The sequence below is a fragment of the Ambystoma mexicanum genome, chromosome 3q (assembly GCF_040938575.1).
Source record: "Ambystoma mexicanum isolate Mex_15411 chromosome 3q, UKY_AmexF1_1, whole genome shotgun sequence".
NCBI classification, from domain to species: Eukaryota; Metazoa; Chordata; class Amphibia; order Caudata; family Ambystomatidae; genus Ambystoma; species Ambystoma mexicanum.
This window is the reverse complement of record NC_090926.1, coordinates 754,587,628-754,599,655: the sequence shown is the minus strand read 5'-3', so window position 1 is coordinate 754,599,655 and position 12,028 is coordinate 754,587,628. Positions and strand designations below refer to the sequence as shown.

At 49.5% G+C, this 12,028-nt stretch overlaps 1 protein-coding gene across 2 annotated transcripts in view; it reads right to left on the bottom strand.

The window, feature by feature from the left end:
- The window catches only part of WBP2 (WW domain binding protein 2), a 417,756-nt gene that overhangs the window by 132,128 nt on the left and 273,600 nt on the right, over positions 1-12,028 (bottom strand). For both annotated transcript variants that reach the window (XM_069654739.1, XM_069654740.1), the window contains exon 6: positions 1,640-1,765. In XM_069654739.1, the coding sequence (XP_069510840.1) occupies positions 1,640-1,765 (126 nt within the window). The remainder of the gene's footprint in view (positions 1-1,639; positions 1,766-12,028) is intronic.

Below are 12,028 nucleotides of genomic sequence, written 5' to 3'. Positions count from 1 at the left end.
ATTGATTTTAATGCACCACTTTTTGGTGCAATGTTAAAGATACCGCTGGTTTATTTATTTAAAATAAATTCACCGGTTGGGATTTTTTGCCAGAACTCGCCGCCAAAATGGCGTCTACGTTCACTTCAGTAACCCTGAACCCGAGTTGAGCCTTTGTTCCACTTTTGGCGGGCTTCTGCACAGAAGCCCTCCAAAGTGGTGCCATTCTGTCTGGGTACCACAGGGGGTGCGGGAGGGGGTTTAGGCACCCTGGACTGAGTTGCCTTGCCAACTCATGTCGCACTCTAGTGTGATTGGCCCAAGTGGTGAGCCACCCCGCTCACCATTTAGCATGTTTGAGTGACAGCTAGGCTGTATGAATGGGGGTTTGCTGCATAAAAGCAGGGGTTTTGGGACTGGTTCTTCAGAAGTCGCCACAGGACCTAAGAAGCCGAAGAGGGAGAAGCCGAGACGACCTGCCAAGACGACACCACCGGTGAAGCCCTGCGGAACCGTCTCACCACTTTTTCCGACGACAGAGGAGATCTCCCTCCAGAGAGTCTCCTTCCCTTAACTGGCGGGGACAACCAGTTGCTGCCTTCTTTTCGCCGTCCCGAAGCATCTCGTTGCCGCCTTGCCTGTGCCAAGCACCCCGGCAACCGGGATACCACTTTTTACCTCAACCGCGAAAGAGGGGTAAACTCCTTTGTGACCGGAAAACTCCACGGCTGGCCTCATCCCTGGTAGTGCAACGACCTGCAGCTTTCCTCCACGTCTAGCTCACCTCTTCCCCTGGACGACGCCGCAACTTGCACCCACTACCAGGAACGACTACCACCGCTGGAGGATCCTTTCCACTTTTAAAGGTAGTAAAACCTTTTCTACTTACCTGCAAAGACTTGCGACATTGTGTGATCTTGGGCATATTTTTACCTGGCTCTCTCTGAAGCGGGCCCCGAACGAATTCTCCTTGTTCCACCATTGACTGTCTTTGCTAACCTTCTGTGAAAAGTGTTTTACCTTACTGTTCTCATTATTTCTGCTTTTCCCTCCCTTTTCTAATAACTTGTTGGAGTGCCATCTGATGTTAAGCGCTCACCTCTGTTTGGAAATAAGTGGTGTTAACTTAGACTTGTCCAACAAATGACTAGGGATGTACATATAAGTAATAGTGACTGTGTTTTGACTTACTTACCTTTTTTTTCTGTGCTAGTGTAATTTTATGAGTGTGCCTTTAAAATAAATAAGTATATACTTTTACACCTAGCTCTGGTCAGTGTTTGTTTGTACTACTGTGACTCTGTACCTATCCTGTATCCTCTATATACTGCCTAACTCTTCTTGAGGGAGGTCTGACTGCTCAGCCACAGGTACCACAGTGCATCTGTGTGGTACAGACTGCTACCAAGTGGGTTTACTGCCAACACCTGTAATCTTAAATCTCTTGCAGTGGTCCCAGAGGGAACTGCACAGGTTTCTGCTTAACACGGTCCTTCTAGGCCTTTTTTTCAAGTCAATTATTAGCAATCGATTTTTTCCCTTAGTACCATTTCAGTCATCCTAATACTAGGTCTATCTGCTTTCTTCTTACCTGGATCGGTGGTAGACATGTCTGAGATGTTAGTGTTCAGATTCCTGGATATGGTTGCTTTGCTCTTACCTGCAGCTGTAGAAGGCAGTTCAGGAGCACTTGCCAGGGGAGGTTCCATGGGCCCCGGGTATGGAGGAGGTGGTGGCTGCATGTAGGACATGGCTCCATCCATCACTGGTGGACCAGGGTAAAATTCTGCATGAAAAAAAACAAAAAAACATTATGGATGTATCAGTCTAAATAGCTGAACAACTACAAAGTAAGTAAATTGCCGGGAAATAGAATCTCTTGCTCCGTCTCTCCCACCCGCCCATTGTCCACTTCCCCACTGCCTATGAGGTTTTAGAGAACGGTCTATAATTTGAACATATGGGTAAACAATCCTCAAAGCTGGTGATGTTTAACCAGTATCTTCTGTTCTGACCCTAAGGAGCAAGCGATCCCATTCTCTACTTTTGCACAACACAAAAACAGGGAAGCTTGAAAACAGGGAGCTGTGGAATACTTTGGTGGGCCTGTGATTGCGGCCTGAAAGTCTCAGCCATACATTCTTTCGGTAGATACACATCACAGATTTGCAAATGCTACAAAATCTGAATTGGGTAATGAGATGACACTAAGAAAAAGTTATACCCCTGGTAACGTTCATTCAACTGGTTGTTCCTCCCACATATTCCTCATCTTTGATATTCGATATCCAGCTTCCCTACTGCTCTAAATCTGCTCCACTACCTACTCATCCTTTCGCTCCTCCCTGAAAGCCCTTCTTCGCCCCCCCCCCCCCCTGGCTCTCCTTCCCTACTTCCCTCCCCTTCTAACCCCTGCCCCCTTCCCCTCTCTCCTTCCCCCACCCCAATGACCTTAAATTGGACAATGAAACCGCTTTGGAGCGTTGGAGGTCACTAGAGCACTCCCCCCCCCTTCTTCCCACTCCCCTGACATCAAAACAGACATTGTATCCCCCATCACCTACAACCTCCCCCCCTTCAAGTAAATTGTTCTTCATATTGTTCCAATGATTTGTTTCATGTTTGTAAATATGCTTCTCTCATTATTGTACCTGTTATACTGTAAAGCGCTTTGGCTTAAAGTGCTATATAAACTCAATAAACAAACTGATTTTCAACAGAGGGCGATGTGCGTTGATGCAGTCGACTCAGGCCTCCACCTCGAGGAGGATGTCATCGAAGGCATATATGTAGCAAGCGCAGCGCCCGTTGGCTTCAGTTGTTTTTTCTTACAATAGAAACTACCCACATAACCACAGGTTTGACCATACTAAACTTTGAAGGAGCGAAAGCTGTAATAGCATGGGAAATTCTACTGTGGGGTAGGCTGGGATGGCGAGAAGGAATACGTGGGAGGACCATCCAGTTGAAGGAACGTTACCAAGGGTAAGTAACTTGTTCTTCGAATGGATTGTGTCCTCCCACGTATTCCTCATCTTTGATAGACTCTCAAAGCAATGTTTGATTTGGTGGAGGGAGTAAGAATTTTGTTTTCAATGGTTTTCGTGAACTGAATGGAGGACAGCTTTTCCAAAGCTTCCATACTGACCGAAGGAAGACTCAAGGCAGTAATGCTTTGTGAACGTGTGATTAGTGGACCACGTGGCTGCCTCACAAAACTTTTGATCAGTACACCCCTTTGCAGGGATGTAGCGGTAGCGTAGCCATGCACCTGGTGTAATGGCCCCTTAATCCTTCCGGAGGATCCTTGCCCGCTAGTCTGTAGCAATCCGAAATTTCCACAATAATCCACCTGGATAATGTCGGTTTTGTCACAGCCGGACCCAGTTTGTGACCTGTAAAGCCTATAAAAAGCTGATTGTCAATACAAAGTTTGGATAGCTTAGATATGTAAAAGCTCAGAGCTCTGCGTGGATCCAATCTATGTAATCTCTTCTCCTTTCCAGGATGAGGTGGAGGATAGAATGTGGGCAATACAATTTTCTGCCCTACATGAAAATCAGAAATGATTTTGGGTAGACATTAAGGCTTAACCCTCAGAACAACCCTATCCTTGTGGAAGATAGTAAAGGGTGGATTGGGTGATAGTGCCTGCAATTCACTCCTTCTACGGGCTTAATGCTAGCAAGAGAATGGTTTTAAATGTTAACCTTAGAGGACATGAATGTAAAGGTTGAAAGGGTGCACACATTAGAAATGTTAGTATCAGATTAAGGTCCCAAAACAGAATCCTGGAAAGGAGATGGAGGGATGGGGGCACACATTGGGGAATACCTTTACAAATGATGTCACCAATGGGATTTTGAAATATGAATATTCTTCTGACAAGCGCTTAAAGATGGAAAGTGTTGCCAAATAGCCCTTAATAGTATCAACCTGGAGCCCTAGGTTGGCTAAGGATAATAGAAAAGATAACACTTCCAGTGTTTTGCATAGAAAAGGGTCCACATTCTTGTCTTTGCACCAGCTGCAGAATTTGTTTCAACGGCAACGGTACAAGGACTTGAGAGAAATCTCCCATTACGTCATCCAGGAGGTCCCAATCCTTGCATCTCAGCCTCTCAGAAACCATGCGCGAAGTCTGAGTGTCTTGACCGCTGGATGGAGAACCTGACCCTCCTGTTGTGAGAGAAGGTCATCTTCTACTGGTAGACCTATTGGAGGGCAGATGGACATGTCCAGATGGTCCGGGTACCACGTTCTCCTGGCGCAATTCGAGGCAATTAGGATCATGTGTTTCCTGAACGTTCTCAACCTCCTGATCACGTGAGGAATGACAGGGACTAGAGGAAACACATACAGGAAAACTCCCAGTCCACTACGAATGTGTCCCCTTGAGCTCCTCTTGGAGGAAATTCCCTGTAGCAGGACAGTTCGCACTTCCGGTTGACACTGGTTGCGAACAGATCCACTTGAGAGGTTCCCGAAAGGGTGACCATCTCTTTAAGGACTTCCTGCGCTAGTTCCCACTCGTTGGAGGCTGATCTGCCTGCTCAGAGCATTCTACACCCCGTTCTCTTCTCCGGCTAGGTGAACTGCTGATAGAGAGATTCCTTCTTGAATTGCCCATTACCAGAGCTGCATTGCCTCTCTGCACAGTGGTAGTGACCCTAAACCGCCTCTCTTGTTGAAGTAGTACATGGGTTGAGGTAGTACATGGGTACTGTGTTGTCCGTCATGATCAGGAAATCTTTTCCCCATACAGAGGGCAGAAAGGCCTTCATCACAAGTCTGATTGCCTTCAGCTCCAAAGGATTGATATGTAGTTTGGACTCCGATGGAGACCAATGACCGCCGATTGTCAGAATGTTGGTGTGGGCTCCCCACCCAGTAAGTGAGGTGTCCGTCACTACGGTCATCTACGGCCATGGTTGCCAAAAAGGTTCTCCCTTCTGAATGTTTTCTTTGCAGGTCCATCACAGGAGGTCCTGTGCGATTCTGCTTGGAACCTGAAGTAGGTCTGACATGTTTCCTGAGAACTGGGACCATTGTGTCCTGAGGGCCCATTGAAAGGATCTAATTCTCATGCGAGCCTCTGGCACCAGAAAAATGCAGATGCCATGAGGACGAGCAACCTCATACAAACGAAGGCCAGGAGATGCTGGGCACTTTGAAATTTGGAGACCATCTGTAGAATGTCTTCAGCCCTCACCTCGGGTGGCGAGCTCTTTCCCAAGGATGTATCCAGTACAGCTCTGATGAACTGGAACTTCAGAGAAGGTGTCATATGGGACTTCTTGGAATTGAGGGAGAAGCCCAGTCTGTGAAGAGAGTGGCAGGTGATGTTGAGATGATCCAGGACTTGTCCAGGAGAACGCGCCCTGATCAGCCAATCGTCCAGGTAGGGGTAGACGTGAAACCCTCTCTTCCGAGACTCGCTGCCACCACCGCCATCCGTTTGGTGAAAACCCTCAGGCAGAGGTTAGCCCGAATGGCAGAGCTCGAAGTTGATAATAAGAACCGCCAACTAAGAACCTTAGGTATTTTCTGTGCTTGAAATGGATTGGCTCATGAAAATAAGGATCCTGAAGGTCCAATGACACCATCCAATCCTGGAGCTGGAGGGCCTGAAGGATCTGAGAAAGTGTGACGATCTTGAACTTGTTCTTCCTGAGGAACTTGTTCAAGTATCTCAAGTCCAAGATGGGTCTCAGTCCTCAATCCTTCTTGGGTTTTAGGAAGGGAATAGTTTCTTACCTGTAACTCCATTTCTCCAGCATTGGTATCGTTCATGGATTCACATGCTTAGAATATTCCCCGTCGTCAGACTGGGAACCCTCGGTACACTTATAAAGCCGTTTCCCATAGAAAAAACTCCCGACACTTCTGTGTCCTATCCACATAGTTTTAGGGCTGCTTATGCATGCCCCAATAGGACGTAGCGGTATAAATGCCCCGCCCCCGCGGCTCCCTTCAGATTTTAACCCCTCCAAGTAGAATGGGGTAAAACACACTTATGTACATACATTGCATTCCAGGGAGGCCGGCAGGCGCATGTGAATCCATGAAAGATACCAATACTGGAGCAATGGAGTTACAGGTAAGAAACTATTCCCTTCTCCAGCACTGGATCTTTCATGGATTCACATGCTTAGAATAGATTGTATAGCAGTAATCCTGAAAAAAGGCAGTGTGAATGCAATCCAACACCTTCCTAAGCATATATATATATATATATATATATATATATATATATATATATATATAACCAACCTATGCATCCAGGTATGTATCTACCTATACAGGCCTATACACAAGTACATATAAATGCAAACATATAAATATATAAATGCATATACATATATCAATATATCTGCATAAAATAAGTAAAGACCCTTCCCGAATAGGGCTTACCTTATTGAAACAGATGGCGCAAGACTGCCCTTCCCATCTGTACATCGTCCGCATGCTGCCGTTCGAGGCAGTAATGGCGGTAAATGTGTGAGGCATCGACCATGCCGCCGCCTGGCAAATGTCTGCCACCGAAATTCCTGCCCACAACGCCGTCGAAGACTAAGTTGATCTCGTGGAATGAGCTCTCGGACGCTCTTGTAGCGGCTTTCCCGCCTTGGAATGACAAAAAGCAATCGTCGAAGAGACCCATCGGGCCAGTCCTTGTTTTGAAATTGCCTTTCCCCTCGTCGACGGACCATATGCAATGAAGAGTTGCTGCGTAGATCTGAGTTGCTGAATCCGATGAAGATAACATTTTAGAGCTCTCTTCACGTCCAAGGTATGGAGGGCTTTCTCCGCAGCCGATGAGGGGGTCGCGAAAAAGGTAGGATGGACAATTGACGAGCGTTTATGATAAGCAGTAGGAACCTTTGGGATGAAACAAGGATTAGTCGACAGCACCACCTTGTCCTTAAAGAACCTTAGGTACGGCGGATCTACGACCAATGCGTGTAATTCGGAGAGTTGCCTAGCTGACGTAATAGCTATTAGAAAAGCCAACTTCCACGATAAGAACTTCATCGACGAGGTAGCCATCAGTTCAAAGGGGGCTTTCATTAACCCTGCTAGCACCACGTTAAGGCACCACGTTAAGGCACCACGTTAAGACTCCACGTTGGTGGAAAGCGCTCAATCGGCGGGAATGTACGGAACAGACCCCTCATGAAGTGTTTTACCAGCCTGTCACTAAACAAGGGAGACGACTGCCTCTTCCTCGTGAACCTAGAGATGGCCGCTAGGTGTACCTTTATTGATGAAAAAGACAATCCGCTCTTCGCCAAGTGTAGCAGATATGGGAGAAGTTGCTCTGGAGTTGCCCTTAGGGGTTGCACTCCCAGCTGACTTTGACACCACCCACAGAACCTCCTCCACTTACATGCATACGACCTGTTGGTGGAAGGGGCCCGTGCCGCCTGCAGGATTCTCCGACAATCCGACGAAATGCTCAGGGCACCACATTCCGAAAAGTCAGGAGCCAAGCTGTGAGATCGAGACTGTCCGGATTGTGATGCCACACTGTCCCTTTGTCCCAGGACAGGAGGTTCGGGACCTTCGGAAATGTTATCGGTTGCTCTATTGACAGTTGAAGCAGGTCGGAAAACCACGGCTGCCTCGGCCAATACGGGGCCACTGGGATGACTCGACACCTGTACCTGCGTATCCACTGCAGGGTTCTCCATATAAGAGGGAACGGGGGAAGGCGTAGAGAAACTTGTCCGTCCACGGGAAGGAGAATGCTTCCCCCAGAGAACCCTCCTGTGGCCACCTGCTGGCGTACAGCTCGCACTTCTTGTTCACCTCCGTTGCGAAGAGATCTAGCGGAGTTTGCCCCGACTTCTCGAAGACCTTCGATAACTGAATGCTGTCTATCTCCCATTCGTATATTTGGTCCATTTTCCTGGTGAGGCAGTCCGCTTGCTCGTTCCTTACTCCAGGGAGATGGTGAGCTACGATGGTTATATCGTGCTTCAGAGCCCAATGCCACACCTTCTGAGCCTCGATGGAAAGGGTTCTGGACCGTGTGCCCCCTTGCTTCCTTAAGCAAAACATTGCTGTCGTGTTGTCTGTCAATATTCTCACTACTGACCCTTTGATGTGTGGTAGGAAAGACTTCAAGGCCCAGCGCATTGCCCTCAGCTCCAGAACGTTAATGTGCAGGAGTGACTCCCTCCGAGACCATCAACCTTGCATTTGGAGAGTGCCCATGTGTGCTCCCAACCCGTCAGGGACGCGTCCGTCACTGGTCAGCCGAAACTCCGGCTCCTGTAGGGTTACCCCTCTGGATAGGTTCTGAAAGCTCTGCCACCCTTGAAGAGCCCGCAGGAGCTCGTCGTCGTCGACGGTCAGGTTGTCCGACAAGAGCCCTTGGGCTTGCGTCCAACGGTCCGCCAGGAACTCTTGAACTGGCCTCATGAACAGGCGGCAGTTGCTCACTAGAGGAATGCAAGATGCCATTGCGCCCAGTATCGACACATCTTCTCACTGATACTCTGGTATTGATCCTCCACCGACTTGCTAACCCAATGAGTTTGGTGATTCTGTCGACGGATGGTCTCACTAACCCTGACTGGGTCTCGAACTGTGCACCCAGGAACACTAAGCTTCTCGAAGGCGTCAAAGATTTCTCGAAGTTTACCGCAAACCCCAGCCACCGTAAAAGTTGCATGGTGGCCTGCAAACTTGTGCGAGTTGACATAGGGGAGGACCCCCTCACCAACCAGTCGTCGAGATACGGGTACATGTGATGGTCTTGCCTTCTCAACCAGGCTGCCACTGTAGCCAAACATTTCGTGAACGTTCTGGGAGAGGATTTTAGCCCAAAAGGAAGCACTGTGAACTGGTAGTGAGTCCGTCATACCACAAACCTTAGGAACTTTGTGTCGTTGACGCATTGGTATGTGGAAGTACGCGTCCTGCAGGTCCAGAGACGCCAGAAAATCCTCTTCTTGAACGGACTGGATCACTTCCTGGAGCGTGAGCATCTTGAATTTTAGGCTTTTCAACGTCTTGTTGAGATTGCGCAGGTCTAGAATGGGACGCCATTTTCCGTTTGGCTTTTTCACCACGAAGTATCAGGAATAAACCCCTTGACCCCTCTGCGATGCCGGAACCAATTCTATAGCTCCTTTTTGTAGCATAAGTGCTACTTCCTGCTGCAACACGCTCAGATGGGGTTGAGCTAAAACCGCCGGTGGAACATGCGGAGGGTTGCTTTTGAACTGCAGGGAATGTCCATACCTTACGGTGTCCAACACCCACTGATCCGTTGTTATTTGCTCCCATTCGTCAACGCAGTGTGATACCCTGCCTCCCAGAACGTTCCGGCGCCCATCATTGTTGGTCTTTGGTCTGCTTATCTCTCGTCGACGAGTAGCCTGTTCTCTTCCTGGAGGTCTGGTAGTCCCGGCGTCGTTTTGCCGCCTGAGAAGCCCGTCTGTACCCCTGCGAGGAGTACGCCGGCCTATTGAAAGATCTGTCTCTCGACGCCGAGAATCGGGAGTTCCCCGATGCTCCCCTAAAGGGACGAAAAGACCGAAAATTCTGTGCACTCTGGAGGGCACCCAAGGAACGCGCAGTGTCAGAGTCCACTTTCATGCCCTTCAAGGCCTCATCCACCTTTTCGCCGAACAGAAGGTCTCCCTCAAAAGGCATATCCTGCACCTTGTATTGCACCTCTGGTCTAAAGTTGGTGCATTTAAGCCACGCTTGCCTTCGTAGAACCACCCTGTTGTTGACTTACTTAAACCCCGATTCTGCGAGGTCCACAGCGATGTTTATAGCATGATTTGAGGCCTCCTCACCTTCCCAGACGAGTAACATCGCCGCCTTCCTATGTTCTTCCGGAAGATGCTCCAGCATAGGTGCCAGCCGGTGCCACATTTCTCTATCATATCTGGCTACTATAGCCAGAGAGTTAGCTGCCTTCACTGTAGTTGCTCCCACCGACAACACCTTCTTGCCAAAGGCATCTGGTCTTCTGGCCTTGTTTTCCAGGGGATGGGGAGGGGGGCTGTGCCTTTGTGCTGGGCCCTCGCTTTTCTCGCCGCCGCCGCTCACACCACCGAGTCAGGGGTTGGTTGGGAGGACAGACATTTGGGGGTGGATTCTGGGGCCTTAAATTTCTTCTCCAGCCGACCTTTTATTGCGGGTTCCGAGAAAGGGTGACGCATCGTCTGTAAACCCTCCTGCCACACATGATCCAGGATGGGTATCGAGAACACCAACCTCCTCCTCTTTCCCATGTGGTCGAAAAGAAAACAGTCCTTTTTCTCTTCCTCCTGGGCCAATCCGAATTCTGTACATGCTTTGCTCATCATGGCGTGAAATGACCCAATGCCGTCCGGGGGAGACAGCCTCTGACTGCCAGGTAGGATCCCTGGGGGGGATAATGAAACATCCGACAGGGTCCTTCTGTCCGAGTCCGAATCTAGCAGTTCTCCCTCCTCCTGACGTGCACCTGCGAGGTCCTCCCTTGCTGGTACCGTCGTCGGCACTGTCGGAGTTGGCCGAAGGGACGGGCCTGGTTCGTCGATGGTCGATTTGGCCGGAGTTGCCACTTGAGGTAGTCTCTCGTCCAATGTTTTCAGTAGGGTCTGCAACATGGATAGAACCTCCAGCGATAAGATTGACTGCGGATTAAGACGAGGGGTAGACACCGGAATGCTGGTTCCCCCGGATAGAGGCTTGCCAATTCCTCGTAACCCGAGTTCTGCAGGGCCAGCTACCCTCTCACACTCCTCATCTCCCGAGGACACCGACAAGGCCACCTCTTGCTGCAGCAAGGCCTCCGGTAAAACCGGGTGGAATACTTCTGGTCGCCAGGCCTCCTGCGGAATCTCTGTCGACGAGGCTAAAGCCGGGCCCGTCGTCGTCACCACCTGCGGCCCAAGAATAGATGAGACTAACTGTCAATGGTAGAGAAGGGGTCGACGACTGCCCTGCCGTCAACGACGGTGGCGGTCGCGTAGGTCCCCGAGGCGTTCCCGCCTTTTCTGAACTTGACCTGCGTTTCTCCGATTCTCGACTCGAGGCTGATCTATGATGATCACCTGAGGATTTCGACCTTTCCTTTCTCTCCTTCTTCGACGAAGATGATGATGACAAGGTTTTCTTCGACGAAGACTCCTTTGCGGAATGGCTTCCCGATGACCCTTTCTCCACCGGCCGTGGTTTCTTCACCGGGGGTTCCGCCGATGTCGAGCGGTGCGGGGCCCCTGAGGATTTTGATGCTGAGGCCACGCTGCATGTGGAGCCTACCTCCGAAAGCGGGTATACCCCCGCTCCATCGCTCAACCATGCCACTAACCGCAGACTTCGGTCTTTAAGAGTCTTTTGGGAGAAGCCTTTACATATGTCACATGTCTGCCGAATGGTGAGGGTGTAGACAATATATGCAATCCATATGTCCGTCCCCCTCATACACTTTCTTCAACCCGCACTTAGTGCACGGGCGGAACAGAGGTTTTCCAGACATCAGGATGAAGCCCAACGAAACAACCTTGATAAAATAGACGACGCGAGGTGATCCCACTACTTTGGAGACGGTTGAAATCTGAAGGGAGCCACGGGGGCGGGGCATTTATACCGCTACGTCCTATTGGGGCAAAACGATGTAGATAGGACACAGAAGTGTCGGGAGTTTTTCCTATGGGAAATGGCTTTATTATTGTACTGAGGGTTCCCAGTCTGACTACGGGGAATATTCTAAGCATGTGAATCCATGAAAGATCCAATGCTGGAGAAATATGGAGAGTACCATCCCTTCTTCCTCTCCGCTACAGGCACTGGTTCTATAGCGCCTTTCTCTAGCACGGTCAAAATTTCCTGCACAAGGTGCAGATCTGGAATCCTCAATGAGTGGCTCCCCGGTGGATGGTTCTGAGGTCTTTGAATGAAAGGAAGGCAGTAACCGTGGGCTATGGTTTCCAATGCCCAAGCATCCAAAGTAATGTCTCGCCATTCTTTCAGATGCTGAGACAGTCTGCCTCCCACTGGTGTTTTGTGACTCAAGACCTCATAGGTTTTGAGGCGGCTG